Genomic DNA, 20,149 nt, shown 5'->3' with positions numbered 1-20,149 from the left:
TTCGGATGGGTTGACCGCAAAGAAACATCTGGTAGTAATAAAATACATCAATTTCGCAGATGAATCATCGGCTCGGCAGTGGGCACCCGGTTTTGAACAAAAATGATAGATAGTAACTGTCTGTAATGGCTCCCTCTCATGATTATTACCAATTATGATATCTTGAAAATGTGTTAATGTATATTGTTTATTATTTTTCGATAAAAATTTTTCAGAAACATGAATGTAGGTTTAGTTAAAACTATACATTCATGATTTATTAGTAGCTAAAACCTCGAATAGTCCGCAATCATTCAATTTGAACGAGACATAAATTGGTTTATGAAATTTTTTCATAATCATTACATGGATCAGATCTCAACTCAATTAACTCAATTCATTATATTCGGCCAATTCGGTAACTTATAACTTCTTGATAATGGATTATCTCCTTTATGTTTATTATCATGTCTCGAATATATCATTATCACGAATTCTCGATCCTATTGAAAACATACCGATCCACAAATACAAAGGTGATCTTAACTTAACAAAAACATTCTTAACCTTAACTTGACCAGGTAAAGAAAAGAAGGAACGAAAGAACCAGATCTACGGATCTTTGAATCATGCGCAAATCGTGCATGGTTCGATCTGAGCTAGTGAGCTGAAAAGAACCATTGGGTCAATTGAACGGGTCAATTGAACGGGTCTTTTGAACCGGGTCGTCAGAGCTATTGATCTGGTTCGACCCGGGTCGTCGAAATTGAACGAACCACACATCCCTATTAGATACATATTTCTGTGTGGTCCGCATTCCGCTGCAAGAATCATAGAACAAGTATGTATATACTTACTCTATGGCAAGAATTGCCCTGCTTTTTTTATATACTCGTTAATATTGAAATTCTATACGGCGCACGCGCACTTTTATATTTTACCTGAGCCCTTAGTTAACAACACAGAAATATAACAGTTGGCCTGCTAGTGTTAGTTCTTAGGAAACGTGCAAAAACCCCCTCATTGATTTGTTAGTGTTCAATTCTTAGTTTTTAGGTTTAGTCTTAGTTCTTAGGACTGGTGCATAAATCCACCATAAACCCACCATTAGTTTGAGTTTGACATTTGACAATTGAATTATTTTAGGGTTGAACGCATAGACCTTATATATTAGGTCTATGGTTGAACGTCACTTGTGTTAGTATTAGTAGTGTCACTATTTGGGTCGAGAAAATTCATTGATGAATTTATTTCTGAGGTTGTTGGAATCTAGTGTTCTCATTTCATTCATTTGCGAAAGTTTAGTGATTTAGAAAACGATGGATTTTGGGAAAGTATTATACAATGCCCAGAAAAATAAAGATATTCGAAAAGAGGTATGTATAATTGAAACTGATATCGTATTTAGATTTATTTTATGGGAACTCCATAAAAATGAGAGGAATTCAACATTATGTTTATCTTATTTCCACTAATATTCAATTTGTGTTTAATGAAATTTCCTTGCTTTCTGCATATGTTTAATTATTTTTCAATTTTCAGCCAATCAAATATTATAGCACAAAATTTGCTCCTCCAAAGAAGGAACAAAGAGATAAAGCTCGTATATCTGTTAATGTAAAAAAATTTCTAGAAAAGAAAGAGGAGGAAGAGAAGCAAAAACGGATTGAAGCTCAAAGAAAGAAAGAGGAATTATTAGCATTAAGATCAAAGGTAAGTGTTTATATTTGTACATATTGGTTTTCATTGTGAGATATCTGATGCCTTTACTTCTATTTTTCGTAGTCATTCCATTGGCTCTGTTAGTTGTCTAGTACTGATTGCTCTGCTGGTATTCTGGATACTCATTGTTTTTTACCTTTCCAAAGTTAATTTATCATCATCATTCAGCTCTGTCCACTGCACATAAGCCTCCCCATTTCTGCACATTACTTTCTGTCTTGAGCTCTTTATATCCTATTCTAGTTGCCTCCACACCTCTTTGGATCATCTGTCCAACGTGTAGGGGATCTTCCCCTACTTCTTTTTTCCAAGTGCGGTTTCCACTCGAGCAGCCTTTTCGTCCATCACCCATCGGTTATTCGTGCCACATGTTCAGCCAACTTCCACTTGAGTTTGTTATTTGCACAACTACACTGTGACATCCATTCTTCATTGTAAGTTCTCATTACCTCTACGATCCTGGAATGACACCCCGAGCATGGACCTTTCCATCTTGCTCTGTGTTACCATAAGTTTCTTAGCACTTGCTGCAGTTAGTGTTAAGGTTTCAGCTCTGTAGGTCATGACCAGCAACATTAATTGATCAAACACCCTCCTTTTCAAACATTAATTCGTTCATACATTTGGTACTTTCAAGAAGTTTCACCATTTTTGTAGGTATTGTAAATCAGCTTTGAGTAAACAACCCGGCATTCCTGAGGACCGCATTCAGCTCCACCATATCAAATGCCTTCTGAAAGTCTACAAAAGAAAGGACTAGTGGCCTATTGTATTCGATGCTCTTTTCAATAAATGTTTTTATGCTTTGAGAATGGTGGTTTGTTCCAAATTTAGTATGTTGAACAGGAGGGATTCAAGTTTTTTTCAAGTCTCATTGTTGTTATTTTTGTAAACAGTTTATAGAGGTGGCTCAGAAAGCTTATCGGTCTGTTATTTTCTACCTTTATTGTGGAGTAGTATTGCAATAGCATTGTGCCATTCGTTTGGTATTGTACTATTGTATATGCACAAGTATAGCACCATGATATGTTCTAGTTCTCTAAAGTTATCTATTATTTAGCTTTCTTCAGAAATTTATTGTCAGGAGTTGGGATAACAAAATTGAACATTTATTTGGTTGTCAAGTTATATATTATACTTTTTCAGGATAAAAAAGCTGTTAAACGTGTTAATGTGATGTTGAAACGGACCAAATCAGCAAATCAATCTGTTATTCAAGATGCTGTAGACTCTGACAATACTGCCATCACTTTAGTAGGGCCTGCACAACCAGATGAAGATGATTACGGATATGTTTCTCAAGAAGCGGCTGCATTTTACAGCAAAATGATGGACAAATACAATAAAATGCCAGAAGAACCATCCAAGTTCTTGCCAGACAAGAAAAAGGTCAATACTAATCTAAACTCAACTAAAGATAGAGTACGAGCTGCTTTAGAAAAAGAAAAAGAAGAAGCTCTTATGCCACACAAAAGAAAGAGGAAACATAAGGAAGAGAATTCTTCTCCAGATGATAGTCTTTCCTCTAAAATAGTTGAGGAGAAACCTGAGGCTAAAAAATTAAAGACTGATAAAGTTAGGCCCAAAATGCCTCCTCCAATGAATTTCAATGGTGAGTGTTTTTAATTGATATTTCCAAGATGCATAGGGTGTCGACACTTCCTATTTAATGTTTATTAAGATTTAGATATTCTCCTAGAAAATAAATTATATCCCATATAATCATATCTCTCAATTTCAGATCTCCTCAAATTAGCTGAAAAAAAACAATTTGAACCAGTTGTTTTTGAAAAAAAAGCAAAAGAAGTGGAAAACCCCTTAACCAAAAAACAGCAAAGAGAAATGGAAAAAATGAAGGAATGGCAAAGTAGGAAAAAAGAAAATAAAATTTCAGGATCAAGCCATGATAAAGAAAAAGGGCATAAAGAAGATTCAAGTAAACCTAAATCAGAAAAAATACCTACTCAGTCAAAATTGGCAGCAGCACTAACTAAAGGTTCTAGTAAATCAGATAAGAATTCACCAAAGAATCCAGAACCTGAAGTTAGAAAAAAGATTGATTGGGGTCTTAAACATCCATCTGCTGGAAAAATAAATGGATTGTCAAAAAGCTCTTCAGTGGATACGAAGAGTATTGCTTCTAGTACCAAAGATTCAGGAAAACTAGCATCAAACAATGCACAAAGTTTGTTAGGAAAAGTAGCTAAAAGCAATACAAATGGATGTATCAGAAATGGTAAATCTAATAACGATCTTAAAAGGGATAATAAAAATAGCAGCTTAAGCAATAAAATAACAAACGAAAAAAAAGCATTAGATGGAAATAGGAATCAAGAAATACTTCGAAAGGAAATGCTTAAGGCAAAACAGTTCCCACCTAATGATCTGAGACCTAAACAAATTCCACCTAATGATCTGAGACCTAAACAATTTCCACCTAATGATCTGAGACCTAAACAATTTCCACCAACAGATATAAGGAGGCCTTCTTCCAATAAAATTCAAATTAAAAAAAGTAAGTTGATTTTTTTCAACTACACTCCTGGGAAAAAAAAAACAAACATTTACATTTTCATATTCTTAAAAATGTTGTAGGTGTTAAGTGCCTTTGAATGGGAAGATAGCAAATATTGATAATAAAATACGTTTTTTTAGAACAAAAAGTAATAATTGGAAAAAGAGTAACAAAAAAAGAATATTTTTAATAACACTCATTTACCTGTACAGGGTGGGCAAATTTCGATGTTTTAGCACTACAACTTTTAAACCAGAGGTGATAGACGAAATCTGATACCCACTTCTCGGTCTCTTTTTCTGAGAAACTATCAAGGGTTGTATTCATTTTTGGTAACCTTCTTTTGTTTTCGAGTTATAAGCGAAAATTGGAAAAATGGCGATATCGAAAAACATTTATATCTCCGTTGATATTGATGATAGAGCTCTGAAATTAAAACATTATACAGGCACTTTTTTACGTAGAATCCAGTGGCGTGCTCGTATTTCCAAAAGGGTTTTTAATTACGAAGCTATGACCCAAAGTTATGTTTTTTTAAATAGGAACACTAGATTTCTGTGCTTTTTTTGAAAGCTTAATTTTTCGGGATTTCAAAAATATATAACAACGTAGGGTTTGTATCAATAAAAAATGATAAAAACTTTTTTCCATCTAGGATTCTCAATATTTCTATGGTTACAAATGTTGATGAGCACAGAAAGATAGAGTTTCTTATAACAAGAGCAGTATCCTTCCGTCAATCTGATTATTTATATGATTTTTATTAATTTCGACAAAATTCGGATCTAGATATATTTTATAAATTTTTTATTCCAAAATTGTTTCGGAAATAACGAGAAGATCCACATGATCGACTGTTTCAATCGAGATAGAATTGAAATAGCATTGAAAAATTATTTCTATAGGTCTCTAGAATGAATACGCACAATCAATTTCAAATAGCATATGACATAAACGCATATATGATTAAAATCAACAATTTAATTAGGAAAGAAACAAACAAGAAATAATATTTAACCTAATAGTGATAACAATTGAGCAGTAATAACTTTGAACGAGTATAAAGTTTTTAGAGAAGATGCTCAAATCGTTGACCATCCGCAGCAATGCACAGTCGACACCTCTTCTCGATACTTCGCACCAAATTCAATAGATGAATATTTGAAACTGTGTTCAAGCATACTAGGAAATTTTCTCTGAGTTCATCTATGTTTTCATATCTATTTTTATAAAGTTTGTCCTTGATATGTCCCCAGGAAAAAAATCTATTGGTGAGAAATCAGGTGAACGAGTCGGCCATCTTATGAGCCCTCTGTTTCCTATCCATTTATTTCCGAAGTTGTTTGTTAATAATTCACCTTTATTTCTACTGTTGTGAGGCGGGGCACCATCTTGTTGAAAAAAAATATTTCCTCTTTCGATAAGAGGTAAATTGTCCAAATATCCATCAACAATGTGCTGATCAATTATTTCTTCATAGTGTTGACTATTTAAATTTCCATCATAAATGCAATAGGTCAACACGATTTTTTGAAGTAGCACACCAAACATTAAACCCCAATCTACCCTGATGAGGAACAAGTAATGTGCGAATTAATGTCTGACCAGTAATGTTCATTGTGTCTGTTGAATATCCCAGCGCTACTTATGTGCACTTCATCCGACCATATAACTTTTTCATAAAACGACGCGTCTTTTAGTTTTTCCAAATACCAATGGCAATATTCTAATCGGCAGGCAGGATCCCTAGGCAGTAGAGGAGGTTGTTTCCTATAGGTATAGGGTCGAAATTTATTTTTTTTTCAAATATTCAGAGCTCGCTTTCTAGCTATACCAGTTTCTTCTTCTATTTGACGACTCGAAATATTAGGGTTTCCGGATACAGTACCGATTACACTTAATACACTATTTTCCTCATCATGTATATTATATTTTTTTTTTTTTTTTTTGTGAAACTTCCATGTTCAATCAAATTGTTTTTGAGTCGTCCAAATATTGACTTGTGCGGTCGACTTCTTTCTGGAAAACTATTCAAATATTCTTGTGATGCTGCATCCTCATTATAATTGCACCTAATGTAACATTCGAGCATATTGAACTTTTCGTTACTTCCATAATTCATTTTGAAATAGAAAAATATACAAGATTTCGGAACAATGATACTCGTTGCGCTGATTTGATTTCAAATGATATAAATTGATGATTTGGCAGTCAAAGCTCGAATCTCTATGACAGCAGTCCATTATTCTGTGAGAAATTGAGTAAAAAGCATAGAAATGAAGAAACTAATAGAAGGAGACTGTGGCAATGATACGATGCTAAATTTTTCTGTTCTCATCAACATTTGAAACCATATAAATATTGAGACACTTAGGTGAGAAAAGTTTTTGACCATTTTCCATTATTTATATTGATACAAACCATACGATGTTATATATTTTTGAAATCAGGAAAAATTAAGCTTTCAAAAAATAGCACAGAAATCTAGTGTTCCCATTTAAAAAAACATAACTTAGGGTCATAGCTTCGTAATAAAAAACCCGTTTTAAAAGATGAGCACGCCACTGGATTCTACAATAAAAAGGGGCCTAAACAATGTTTTAATTTCAGAGCTCTATTATCAATATCAACGGAGATATAAATGTTTTTCGATATCGCCATTTTTCCAATTTTCGCTTATAACTCGAAAACAAAAGAAGGTGGCCAAAAATGAATACAACCCTTGATAGTTCCTCAGAAAAAGAGACTGAGAAGTGGGTATCAGATTTTGTCTATCACCTCTGGTTTAAAAGTTGTAGTGCTAAAACATCGAAATTTGCCCACCCTGTATATTAACTTTTAAAGCAATAAGGGTATCAAGTATAATCTCCCTATACCTGCGAAGAGTTTCAATACTCCTATGTATGCTCTCAGTAAGGTGCTGAATGTGTTGGAAATGTATGCAAAATAAAAATGCTCTGATTTTTTCTTCCAAGAGTGTATTGCCAGTATTTATTAATTTCAGACTGTCGTAGAAAAATATTTCCTCATTTTCAGAATTAATGAAAATATGGAATTAATTAATTTTTTTTCAGGGCGAATATTGGATGATGATGATGATGAATATGACTCTGAAATGGACGATTTCATTGATGATGGTCCAGAAGAAGAAGAAAATTACTCAAAATATATTCAAGAGATATTTGGTTACAATAAATCAAAATACGCTAATATGGATGATGATGTGGATTTAATGGAATCTTCATTTTGTCAACAAATGAGAGAAGAAGAATTCAGTAGTCATATAGGTGAATTGGAGGATATTGAACAAGAAAGATTAGAACAAGAACATAAACGAAGAAAAGCTTTAATGAAGAAAAAAATGAAGAAATAGTATTGTCTGAGATGTGAATTTCATTCACAAATTGCATTTAATTTTTATACCATCCTATTGAAAAAAAATGAGAAAAAACGCACTAATCTATGAGATTTGTGAAAATACCATTCTTTCGAAAGAATCAAAGTGATCTGAGAATACTTCTACTTATCTAATCTAACCCAGCTAGATTAGTTTGTATAAGAAATATGAGTTGTCAGAATGAATGTGGGGAAACTAATCTTGAATGAAAGAATGGTGAAATATATGTTCAACTTGACGACTTAGAAATTACTAATGATGTTGCCTTTATATTGAGAGTGGAGGATCATTGATCTGACACTGAAGATGTAAATATTATATTTGTAGTTTTCCTTGCATATATGTAAATATATTATTGATTTTTAATAATAAATTATTTTAATTCTTGTTACATTTACTGTTTTTTTTTTCAACAATGATTTAATACATCTATGAAAGACTATTGAAATCTTGACTACAATGTGAAAACTCCAGTTCAGAATAATGAGCTCCTTTTAGACAATGAATTTCTTTTAGCTCCAACAATTATTCTGATTCTCCATAGACGATCCAGGGTGTAACAATGCTCTAGGCTTATGTAAGAGAAATGTATGTAAAGTTTCAGAAGTAGATTACAAACAATTCTACAATATCATATTAAAGCTAAAAAACAGTAAGCATATTTTAATGATCAAAGAGCATTGTTTTAAGAAGCATAGCGAGGACCAGTGGCCCACCCAAGGAAGGGATGTATCCCCCCAGGAGAAATATCCATTATTTAAGTCGCAATGCTTCAATAATTCAATGTGCTAAAATTGAATCAACGAATTCATCAACCAACGGTTATAACAAAGGGATCCAACTGTCGTTGGCATAACCATTATTTACATACATGCTCTAACTACCAAATTTAAGATAAACTTTTGTGTGAAAACGAAATCCTGAAGTTTACTTCAGGAGTGGTTCAGAGCTTTTAAGCCAACACTTAGAAAGGTGAAAATCAATCTCAAGAAATGTCTGTTAATTCAAAGGACATTGGCAACAAATAAATATTTTTTTTTTCGATTATCTCTTTATCCTATCTATTTTTATGTTCATTTCAATGGTTTGAAATTGAAGGATCAAAAATGGGGAATATACATATCTTATGATACGAGTTGGAAGGAAATTATATTTATATAATATTATACAACAAAATCAAAGTTTAAAAATTTACTAATTCAAATCAAAGCATATTGATATAAGATGTCATTTTATTAGAGAAGCAATAGATACAAATCTAGTAGATGTTAAATATTAACCATGAATACCTTCGGATTCTTCTAAGCTTAGAATTTGTAATGCTATTAGAACTAATTCAATACTTCAGGGATACAATTGATTATTACCCTGACCTAAAGTTTATGTTCCATTCAGCAAAATAATCTATTCATGTACCAAATATCGTGTGCTAGTGTTGAAATCAGCGCATATGAGATACCATTTTTCTTAACAGCACTACACTTAATGAACTCTCATAAATATTACAACTTCATATAATGGTAAAATCAAATTGATACATGATTCCTGCGAGATTGTTCCCGAAATAAATTTTGACACTTTCGAAGGTATTTATAATGAAATAAATATTTTTTGTGAACTTATCTTGAATTTAACATTCAAAAAATTCAAAGATTCCTACAATTTATCAATGGTTACCTGATAAGATCATTTTAATATTTTTCATCCTATTAAAAGTTCATGAAAAATGGAGAAGAAAAAGGTTTGAACACAAAAACACTGAGAATCTTTTATCTTTTAATCACTAAAAGTTCAGTTTAGGCAATGAATTCATAAGGTATTGGCGCCAGACATACTGGTTTAATTTCGCCGCTAACAATATGGCTTGGTCTAGGTTTTTGAGGGTGCCTTTTCAGACTGATGTTCACATTCTTCTCTTTAGCTTCTTTCCTTAGCTTCTCATTAGTCTTGACTCTGTTCAAGAAATCAACTCTGCATTTTGAATGCGATACATGTTCAACCCTAAGGTTAATTCTCTTAGGAATTATTCTTCCCCTTACACGTTTATTGACTATAACCCCTAGAGCATGAGGAGTTACGTTGTACACACGTCCTGTTCTTCCATGATATGCCTTATGAGGCATACCTTTTTGTACTGCACCATTGCCTTTTATGTCAACGATATCGCCAACTTTGTATACCTTCATATAGGTGGACAGAGGGATAACTCCATGTCTCCTGAATTTCCTGGAGAATAAATCTCTAGTTCCTCTACGATAACCTTTTGAGTTGGTCATTTTTGCTAAAACAGAACACGTGTGCGAATTAGGTTGAGAACGGTTTACAAAATTGATAGATCTAATAATGAATGAAAAAATAGTATCATAATTTACTTAGACAAAATGCGACACAATCAAGTCTAAAATTGTGGAAGAAGGCAATAACAAGAAAATAACCATACCTGATCTCACAACACTCACTTGCAAAAGGAATACTTCTCTAAAATGGTGGAAATGAGATATATCAATCACAGAGTAGGAAATAGATCATAGAGAACTGATGTCATCCATTGACGATTTAAGCGCACATGACGACATCTGTAACCAAACTCATAAATGGGCAAGGCCCCCTGTTCTTCCTGTAAGTATAGGGCAATGCGCCATTTAAATTTAAGTGTGTGGTAAGAGTGATTAATAAAAACGTAGAAACGACTAAGCATTTTTTTTTGGTTTAATTGGTGAATTTCTCTATATTTACATTCAAAGCAGCTAATCAAATTTGGTTACAGATGTCGGAAACTACCCTTGAATTGCTATTAAGTTCGTTAATTCTTACAGGCTTGGTAAGTTTCTAGTAAGTGATAGACATAATTTTTATAATTGTTTATAATTTCAGGTCAAACTATTTCTGCTGTAAATACTGAGCACCATTGCCAATATTTGAGAAGAGAAAAAGGAGAGCTAATTTGAAAGAATAAATAAACATTATGCTAGACTCCGATTAAGTATGGCAATTATGAATTTGAAAAATTGTGACTCCAAACTTCTCTGAGTCTCTGAACTTCCAGATTATTGCTTAGATTTGAGTCCAGTTGTTTTCAGTAAGAGAGTGAAGGATTTGCTATTGGATCATACAATGTACAGGTTGAGCGATTTCTTGAATCAGGAAATTTATTTAGGAATCATTTTTGTACATATGTATTTCTCAATATTATTTGATAATTCGTACGAACATACATATTTATGTTTTTATTACAATGACTATTAATATTATTCATTTATAGTTCAAGATTTTTTGATTTTACAAGACATGTAAAATTTTTATGGCGAATATTTATGTTTTTATGAATTTCTTGTGTGAAAATAAATTATCATTATTATATTATTATTAAATACTGCATTGATTTTACATATCACTTATTTATATCCTATGGCAGTAATTTTAAAATCACACATTCCCTCGGCACCATGGTCTATGAAATTACTGATGAAAATAAAATGATATCATCTTCCAGATCACTTGGATCAGTTTGACATGAGAATTCCTTTTTTCCTTCTTAAACTTCCATTGAAACATTTTTGTCTCCATATTACAAATGGAGATTGAAGAAGTGATTAATCCTTGGGTATATACTTTCTACTAGATCAGGCTATTTTTCTTTTTTATTTTTTCATTCTTGTAGTGGAATTATCCATTTTTTTATACTTCTGAAATAAGTAGAATGAGAATAGTAACATAATTTAAATTGAACCAACCTGTACAAATCTTTGGGTTAAAAAAAGTTCTTTCAGGGTCATTATTCCTCACGTTTCATACAAAATGAGCACTGCATATTTATGGAATACTTCAGGTTGCCATTTCTCTCAAAGAATGATTAGCACTATAATAAGTTTTAGATGAAAGACATCTGCTAACATTTCTCAAATATTCTTACCAAACTCATACTAATAATCCACTTCTGTCCCTTGGTTCTCACGATTTTCTCTGAACATTACAGGATATCTCCTTTCGTAAGAACCAGAAATGTTAAAAAAAGCTACTTTTTCTTATTATAATATCAATTGTGTCAACCAACTACATAGCAATGAATTTGTGAATTTCTTGCAGTAAATAATTAATAATAATAAAGTCCATACCTTCAAAATTCCTTTTCAATATTGAAGACAAAATCAACTCAGAACTTCTTAGTATAGTTAAAAAAACTTAAATTTCTAACACCTTTTCAGCAGGCAAGACAGTAAAAGCGTATATTATGATTATTTATTATGTTTTACCAATGATTTCATTTAATTTCGCCACGAAAGGCGCCACATGCAAATATCAAAGAACTGACATAACAGCTGATGCTCTGTACCGTTTGTTTATTTCAGATAATTCTTGATTATTTGTAAAATCTGTGGTCACGTGACTAAAAAATCTGTCCGCTCTCGGATGCTATTGCCGAACGCGCTAATTATTATAAACAGAATTGTTCATTAATCAATTAATTATCAATAATGATGTATGTTATTTAATATTAAATGTTATTTACAAATATTTCCCGAACAAATATTATTGTATTCGAAGATTGTTCAAGGAAATTGTTTACATAAAACAATAAAAAACATACTTTTCAAAAAATTTTGTTTTTGCTTTTTGATGCAATAAATAAAGATATTTTTATGTGAGTAAATAAAATGGATAATTATTCATCTGAACTGTCGTTGAAATAGCATAAGGAAATTGTTGGAGTTTTTGATATAAATCAGTGGAAATCGTCTTTCAGTAAAAGTGTTTATTCAACGTTCGAAAACTTTATTCAATAAGCATCAGCGTTGCCAACCCAAAATCTTGAGATTACCGTATCAGGGACGAGAAATTACCGTATTTGGGACACTTTTACCGTACACAGAACCACAGAAGTACATAGAGAAAGAGATAAACAATTCTTTCTATTCTATGGCCATACCTAACCTACAAATTGTAATTTAAACTTGTCAAAATTTAACTAAGCCCTAAATCAAAGATTAGGGAGAGAAAGAAAAAATGCTTTGTCAAATTAGTGGAATTTTTAATTCAATTGAATAAACATAATAAAATGTACAGAAGAATATATACATAAAAATAAGTAATATATAAGTAATCTTAAATGTGAATCATTATTCATTGCATAGATTTCTTAGTTTTTGATTTTTTGTATTCACTTAACAAGCTTAACAAGCACATTTCTTTCAAGTCATCATCATATCTTCTGTTGAATTTATTAACTAAGTTTGCTTTCAACTCATTAGCAAAAATAATATGAGCATCTTTGGAAAGGTATCGTTTTGATTCACATATCAATCTTGAGATATTTGTTCTATTGGTAGCCTCGATGGGTCTTCCTTTGCAAAAACAGTGGGGAACTTTACGCCTAAATATTTTGCACTTCAAAGAATTGATTTTAGCCTTCATTCTTTCAATTCTCTGGTTGGTTAAGGGGCTCAGCTTACTACCACTACGTTTGGGGGTGGCCGAACTGCTACTTGCTTCTGTAAAACCTTCTGATTCCATTGTAACATCTAGAAAAAAGAAAAACAATTTCATCTTATTGCATTTAACACTAATTTGAATTGATAATTTCATTCAACAACTTCAAGTAACTAGACTTACAAATATGATTTGCATTCATGTGTCCTCTTTTCAAAAATTTATATTTCAACCGTCTATGACAAATTCATCTTCATCAACTTCGATACTAGAACTAGAAGAATTAGAATACATATCAATTTTGTTCATTCTTGCATACATATTCTGAGTAGGTGTAAAATCTACGCAGTTACCATCTTTTTTCACACACTGAGACGTTAATAAACAACCATTGATTGTATTAGTTATTAACTTATTTCTTGATTTTGTTTTAACCAAGTTTATTTTACTGAAGACTCTTTCGCATTCAGCATTTGAGTGTGGAAGGGATAATATATTCAGTACGAACTGTGACAATTTCTGGAATTCAAATACACCCATTTCATTTGTATATTTTTGGAGTTTTCCCCAGAATATGTCAATGTCCTCGTTGATGTCTATTTTTTTTTCTTCATCAGCAGTAAAACGGTAATCTGGCAGCAACCTCCACTGTTCATCGATTAGTTGACCTTCACTACTGTCATAAAAACGTGTCATATTTTGGAGCAAATGAGCTAATGATGGGAACTGCTGGTGTATATCTGAAGAAACTGCATTTTTAGGCACAAATATCTGCAATTTTGGCAAAATAAAATTGTCGAAATCATACCGTTTTCTAATTTCTACACAGAGACATGAGTAGAAAAGCTGGCATCTTTCAAAAAACATTTCTAATAACTGAGGCATTTCTGAAATAATGGGCTTAGAAATTTCATTCATTACATCTATGCCAACATAAACATTTTTCTTTGGTAAAAACCAAGTTTTGTTAGACGGATCTATTTCAGATATTGCAGTTTTTGTTACGTATTGTCTTTCCATGTAGCATAATAGAAAATTTCTATAAGCTTCCTCCATCATTTTATGCAAATACGGCAGTACTACCTTATCTGACTGAAAATTTTGATTCAAATTTGATATTTTCGGTAAATTATAATTGAGATGATTTTTACAGGTTGTTATTTTACATGAACATAGAATGTTGTGCTATTACACAGAAATAAAACTTCTTTTTATCGATACATTACAATTTCAAAAGCCACTATTACAATGAGCTCAAAAAAAAAAATCGCAATTGAAATTACGAAATTACCGTATTTTGGCGTACGGTAGCCCCTTCGGACCGTATACCGTATTTGGCATCAATTTACCGTACAAATACGGTAATTACCGTACGGTTGGCAACGCTGATAAGCATAAAAAATGGCGACTACACTGCTTTCATAGAATTAGCGATTCAAGTTCATCTCCAAGCCTCCTATCGGAAGAAACTGTAATATCGGCTTAAGGTACGGTAGGAGTGAAAGCTTTGACGGCGTGCATTTCTGCAAGTTAAATTTTTATATTTTAGTGTTCGAGGAGTTATAAGAGTTGTGTTTTAGAGTTTCATCATTTATCTAATATTTATTTCAACATTATGGATAGTAATTACTGCCCTAAAATAACGAAATCAAAAGTGTTTTGTTGTGTTTATGGATGCAACAGTAGAGCAAACAGAGAACCCGTTTCATTCCATAGCTTTCCCAAGAATAACAGTTGTAAACTGGAAATAATTAGCAAAAGTGGTATTGTCGAGAAAGTTGATGTACGAAAAATTTGGGAGAAAAATTTGAAGTGCGGAAAGAAAATAACACCTTCCATGAAAGTTTGTTCAAAGCATTTTGAAGAGTCTGATTTTCATATACAAAGTAAGTTGTAAAAATATCAGTATCAATCGAGCTCCATGTGTAGTAATATTTTTCAATATTCAGGTAAGGAGCTGAGACACGCAGATTTGTGTTTGAGACCGAGAAAAACTAACTTGAGACGCCGAAATTTGAAAAGAAATGCAGTCCCAACAATAAACCTTCCTACAGGTACTCATAAGAACATAAAGAAGAAAGAAAGACGGAATTCAACTAGATATGATCCTGTACAACAACCAATTGTAATTATATAATGATCCTTTTAAATGAAAATAAATCTAATATTTACAAAATTTTCAGTTGAAATCTGACTGTGAAGTAATGATCCAAAATCAAGATGAAAATGAACTTCATGCTCAGGTAAAGTATTGAGATATTCTAGTTGAATCAAATGATGATATTGAAATTTCAGGAAATGATTCACAGGCCTGATGAATTTTTGGCTGCTGAAGCTCTATGTGCTTTTATCAATAAGGATAATTTGTGACAATATCACTACAAATCAAAAGCTTAACAGCTTGACAGGGTTGAATTCTTTAGAAATACTGAAAACTATTGAAATTTTAGTATTAAGAAGAAAAAGAGAAAATTTTGTTTCATCCCTCAATATTAGGGAAAAAATCTTTAGTTTTGTAAATACAAAACTAAAGAATGACACGAGCTATGTTGTATTGTCTTTACTCTTTGGAAACATCAGTTCCCAAAGTATAAAAGAAATTTTTTATGACATGCTCACTGTGTTAATGGCAGTATTGAAACCTACGATCTATCTTCCACCTATTGAGTAATGTTTTACCGTGGAACCTGGTTCCTAAAATAGAAGAAATAATGATTATATGTTGTGCGATTGTAAACCTGTCCAGCCCCATTTTTTCTGAAGATAATTTCTGAATATTTTTGTATTTTGCCTTTATTTCGAGTAGCAATATAGATGTTAAATCTAAAGCTTCTGTGTAGCGAAACAATTGTTATTTATATATATATAATCTGTATCCCATTTGTTACCTTTCGGTGTATGGGTTAGTTGTTATTTAAATAATAAGTGGAAATAGAATAACTGGAATTTTATTTCAAAAAATATATTAATTTTTCAATTATTCATTACAAATATGGTGTAACATTTTCTCAATATATTTTTTTTTCAAAGAAGTTAACATATTATATGTGTATTCTTCATCAAAGGGCACCTTAATTTCAATGAATGAATTATTGCTTGAAAAATAAATAATAAAGTGGAAAATGTCTAAATTTAGGATTGCAATTCCCACCTGCACCTGTGCAAAGTATTTATGTTTTTTTTTCAGTTCATAATTATTATTCTCTTTTATAATATATTTACAATTCCCCAAGTCAGAGGCTTGCTTTGCTGAAATATAAAGATATTTTTTTTTAATATTATTTTCAAGATGTTAAGGCGAACAATTCTAAGCATAATACTAATACTTTTACCTATATTCCCACACATAATACATGACCGGCATTCAAGACCGCTTCTCCTAAAATGTTTGTTTTTTAGATAATGGACGATTATTCTTAAATTAGAATGAATTCACCTTCTATCACATTCCTATTATTTGGAGTTGCTTCCAAATACCGGAAATATTCAGTTAAACTGAGGAATACACTATTTTCTTTGTCCATCATATTTCTTTCTTCACAAATAACACTCAATATATTTTTGTTTACAATATCTTACCTTTAGCCGAAAAAGCATGCTGAAGAGGGCGCTGCCTACCCTTGAATCGGGAATAGAACTAGAAACAGTCAGTTTATTCTAGATATTTGACATATATGAATATTCTATGTGCAGCGCTTCAAAAGCATTAACTATTCTATTTGACAACAGATGTCGCTGCAAGTATCAAAACAATGATACAGTCCATTTGTGTACTTTATTTTGTATTCTGATAAATAAAATAGTTCATTTGGTAAAAGTTCAAAATCGAAAATGAAAGAACAAATAGCGTTAGAAATTTTAGCTGGGACCATTATTGAGGAATTGATTTTTAATATTAGTTGGGTGTAGAAAATGTATCGAAACCAATTGAAACAAATCGACTAGTTGACTTGGAAAATTTTTACTACAAGTCTCGCAATCATTGTCGAAGTTTATTTTTATAACTGCAAACTTCATTGTGGAAAATCATGGATACTTCTAAGATAATTTGAATGCACATACCTAAGTGGCTGTATAGAAATAGTTATCATCTCTAGTTATAGGTAAGCTATTGGCTGAATTTAAGTTAAATTATATATTATATTATATTATCTTGATTCGTTTTTAGTCTACCAATTCGTAATATGGGTGGAGCTATACCAAACTACTGGGGTTTTATCGATGGAACTATTAGAGAAACTTGTTGACAAAGTATCATTACTATGTAAAATATCAGTCTACTTTATGTACCTGTTTGAATGGAAGTCAATCAAGTATTTCTTTTTATGTAAAACCACCAGTATTGGAAGATTACTTTGTTTAACAGAATTATGTTATGTATTTTTGTATCTTTTCCTACAATAATTTTTAAAAAAGTGTAGGGTAAATGCACTGGTTAGCCGACCGGCACTGGTTCTCGACCATTCCGTGATTTGAGATGAAATAATAATAAAAATATATCATGTAGTGCAAAATATTTTCGCGGTATGTGTTCTCGACCATTCTACCCTTCCAAGATACTTTGCATAGTAGTGGTATAGGTCAGAGTTTTCGCGCTAAAAATTAGTTTATAATCGTCTATCATAGAAAAGGGTTCTTTCTCGTCCTCTCTTAGAAAAGTGCTTTGTGATATATGACCAGAAAATAGTAATTATTTCTCATTTCAAATGAATTATGTGTGTATATTTTGTTCCATATCAACTATAAGATATATTTTCGAGTGTATTTCAATCAAAAAGCAAATAAATGTATATTTTTTTGTTTAATATTCGGCGGTCGCGAACTGGTATTGGAAAATAAGTGGTCGAGAACCAATATGTTACTTCAATAATTGTTCATTTCAACTGATATATTTCTGTTGGATCATTTTCGTTTTTTTTCGATACCTTGATTCATTCATATATCTACTTTGTGAATATTAGTTTGCGACCACCGAATTAACGTTGAAACACTTATTTCTACCCTTTATTTATTCGCGGTCGAGAACCAATTTGATTGTACTTAATTCTCGACCACTGGTGGTCGGTGTTTTATATTTTATTTACTCATTAGTTTCTAAATAGATATTAGGAGCAAAATAACCAAATAATGTTGTATGAGTTGTTATTTTGAAATATTTATAGAAAGTGGAAACTTTTGCAAAATAATTTTTTTTTCACGTTCTGAGTGTTTTTTACTTGATTACCTCATCTGAAACCCATCTGAGTGATAGGTAGTGATGTCGATGGTACGGTACGAAAGTAAGAACTAATCACTCATCTCGCTCTAAAGTTTTTTATAAAATTTTTAAGTGGAGCGGCCACTATCCTTAGTGGTCGAAAACTAACACAAAAATGGTCGAGAACTCTGCGGCGTGGTCGAGAACCGAGGTTATTGAGATTTTCTATAAGTTTTCACATTTCAAAGGTTAAATGCGGAAAGAACGCTTAAAATTAGATGACAAATCATTTAAAACTCGCCAAAGAATCGATGAACACCAACACCATTAAAATTTGATAAGTTTATGTGTGAAAAAATCGTGCTCGAAATCGATGTTTCTGTTAACTGGTCGAGAACCAGTGCATTTACCCTACTTGACGTATAATTTTATAATAACATTATTGATAATTAATTAGGTTCTGCATTGTGATTTGCTTTTTTTATGCTATGTTGATCCAATATATGAAAAAGTACTTAGGTAACAAGTTTATTATTTTTCTTTCAAAACAATCCCATTGGTGTATCCATATTACAGAATAAATTACTTATATTCAATATAAAAAAATAATATTCAGTATGCAGTAGCATTCTGTAACAATACTACATTATACATATAAGTAAATTCTTATTTCTAATAAAATTCAGGATTTATCAGTATTATTTTTAATTCTTTTAGTAGGATCAAATTAAATATGATGTTTTGTTGAGAATCGTATAAGTTATTGGTTTGAGACCTTTTTTAATGATGAACTATTTTCTTGACAGGGTTGAAGGTCAGGTTGTTGGAACAAACAACAATTTGAAAAATAGAGCTCTGAAACTGTCATCTCCCGAATTTCACCAAGATAATTCAAACCAAATGAAATCTATTTTACAGAAAAATGACTATCCCAACAAGATTATAGAAGAAATTATTCACAGAAGAAATCTAGAACGGATTCAAGACGAAATAATCGAAAACAAAAAAATTTATGCCCTGACTTACGTTGAGGGTTTATCTGAGTAGATCAGAAGAACTATTTCATCGCTTGGTGTCGACATAGCTCTTCGATCTGATAAAACTAACAGAAAGCTTTTCTTAAGGTTGAAGAGTACAACTCAAAAAGAATTGTTGAGTAATGTTATCTACAAGATTTGTTGCAGGGATTGTCAGTCTACATATAGTATATATATATTTGCTGAGAATATTATTGTACCCATAAAAGCAGAAATGAAAGACATGAAATTGCAAATAATGATTTTTATGTTTTAGAGAAAGTTTGGGGAACTTGAAGTCAGGCACGGGAAAATTATAATTATTATTAAACATTGATTAGAGTGGAGGTAGGTAATACCATAGACCTATAATAAACATGGACTGGGGGTTAGAGAGAGATCATTGATATCAGTGTATTGTGACAAGGATGGAAGTTTAAAGGCAGAACCTCGGGCAAAACATTGGTTTTCTGAACTGATTGTATGTGTTTTTTTGTGGTGAGAACTGATTTTTAAACAATTTACTGAGTGTTTGTTGGTGTTCTGATGGCTATTTTAGTACTAACAAACAATTTTAAGTATCTCTGCTTCGAGTGTAGCTTATAATTGTGTTGTTATATCCAAAAAAGGGTTGGACGTGACATTTCATAGCTAAAAAAACAAGAAGGGATTTATCGTTTATTTTATTGAATATTTTCACAGGTTTCTGAGAAATTGAATTAAATGGGCAATGGAAATATGGAGTAAAGACAAAAAAACCTTCTGCCATAACCGTAATATGTAGTAATCACTTCAAAACAGAGGACTATTATGTCATTCCCAATATGGAACCAAAGTTTTGAAGGAAAGAGCCATACAATTATGATATTGAGAACATGTGTTCATCAGTTGCGCAC

At 31.7% G+C, this 20,149-nt stretch overlaps 3 protein-coding genes and 1 long non-coding RNA gene across 7 annotated transcripts; 1 reads left to right on the top strand and 3 right to left on the bottom strand.

Annotated features, from left to right (window-relative positions):
* Positions 1 to 1,162: 1,162 nt before the first annotated feature.
* LOC123684952 (protein SPT2 homolog) lies at positions 1,163 to 8,004 on the top strand. The gene is made up of 5 exons (XM_045624483.1): positions 1,163 to 1,355; positions 1,522 to 1,692; positions 2,848 to 3,313; positions 3,443 to 4,216; positions 7,291 to 8,004. The coding sequence occupies exons 1-5, from the start codon at positions 1,299 to 1,301 to the stop codon at positions 7,587 to 7,589; spliced, it is 1,767 nt and encodes a 588-aa protein (XP_045480439.1). The 5' UTR covers positions 1,163 to 1,298; the 3' UTR covers positions 7,590 to 8,004.
* Positions 8,005 to 9,376: 1,372 nt separating this feature from the next.
* On the bottom strand, positions 9,377 to 10,177 carry LOC123684953 (60S ribosomal protein L21). The gene is made up of 2 exons (XM_045624484.1): positions 10,054 to 10,177; positions 9,377 to 9,894 (listed from the first exon to the last, which is right to left on the bottom strand). The coding sequence occupies exon 2, from the start codon at positions 9,887 to 9,889 to the stop codon at positions 9,410 to 9,412; it is 480 nt and encodes a 159-aa protein (XP_045480440.1). The 5' UTR covers positions 9,890 to 9,894; positions 10,054 to 10,177; the 3' UTR covers positions 9,377 to 9,409.
* A 2,217-nt stretch (positions 10,178 to 12,394) lies between these two features.
* Positions 12,395 to 14,430, bottom strand: LOC123684951. 4 transcript variants are annotated; one of them, XM_045624480.1, is made up of 3 exons: positions 13,849 to 14,430; positions 13,394 to 13,780; positions 12,395 to 13,132 (listed from the first exon to the last, which is right to left on the bottom strand). In XM_045624480.1, the coding sequence occupies exons 2-3, from the start codon at positions 13,734 to 13,736 to the stop codon at positions 12,735 to 12,737; spliced, it is 741 nt and encodes a 246-aa protein (XP_045480436.1). In that variant the 5' UTR covers positions 13,737 to 13,780; positions 13,849 to 14,430; the 3' UTR covers positions 12,395 to 12,734. The 4 variants fall into 4 exon arrangements, 3 of the variants coding, with proteins under 3 accessions (XP_045480436.1, XP_045480435.1, XP_045480437.1); XR_006748215.1 differs by adding an exon at positions 13,224 to 13,314 and having other exon boundaries at positions 12,964 to 13,132; positions 13,394 to 14,416; XM_045624479.1 differs by having other exon boundaries at positions 13,394 to 14,430.
* A 1,542-nt stretch (positions 14,431 to 15,972) lies between these two features.
* LOC123684949 lies at positions 15,973 to 16,672 on the bottom strand. Its single transcript, XR_006748214.1, has 2 exons — positions 16,477 to 16,672; positions 15,973 to 16,419 (listed from the first exon to the last, which is right to left on the bottom strand). It is a non-coding gene; the product is annotated as an uncharacterized LOC123684949 (long non-coding RNA).
* Positions 16,673 to 20,149: the final 3,477 nt, after the last annotated feature.

The sequence above is a fragment of the Harmonia axyridis genome, chromosome 7 (genome assembly GCF_914767665.1).
Source record: "Harmonia axyridis chromosome 7, icHarAxyr1.1, whole genome shotgun sequence".
NCBI lineage: Eukaryota > Metazoa > Arthropoda > Insecta > Coleoptera > Coccinellidae > Harmonia > Harmonia axyridis.
Note: the sequence above shows the minus strand (reverse complement) of the source record. Positions and strands in the feature narration are given on the sequence as shown.

What these genes read in the sequence shown, in the direction of transcription:
- LOC123684953 (XM_045624484.1), bottom strand. Translation starts at nt 9,889, where the DNA reads ATGACCAACTCAAAAGGTTATCGTAGAGGAACTAGAGATTTATTCTCC.
- LOC123684951 (XM_045624479.1), bottom strand. Translation starts at nt 14,099, where the DNA reads ATGATGGAGGAAGCTTATAGAAATTTTCTATTATGCTACATGGAAAGA. An exon ending in TCAGTGTGTGAAAAAAGATG is followed by an intron (nt 13,133 to 13,393) that starts GTAACTGCGTAG and finishes TCTTTTTTCTAG; the next exon opens with ATGTTACAATGGAATCAGAA.
- LOC123684952 (XM_045624483.1), top strand. Translation starts at nt 1,299, where the DNA reads ATGGATTTTGGGAAAGTATTATACAATGCCCAGAAAAATAAAGATATT. An exon ending in ATAAAGATATTCGAAAAGAG is followed by an intron (nt 1,356 to 1,521) that starts GTATGTATAATT and finishes TTCAATTTTCAG; the next exon opens with CCAATCAAATATTATAGCAC. An exon ending in TATTAGCATTAAGATCAAAG is followed by an intron (nt 1,693 to 2,847) that starts GTAAGTGTTTAT and finishes ATACTTTTTCAG; the next exon opens with GATAAAAAAGCTGTTAAACG.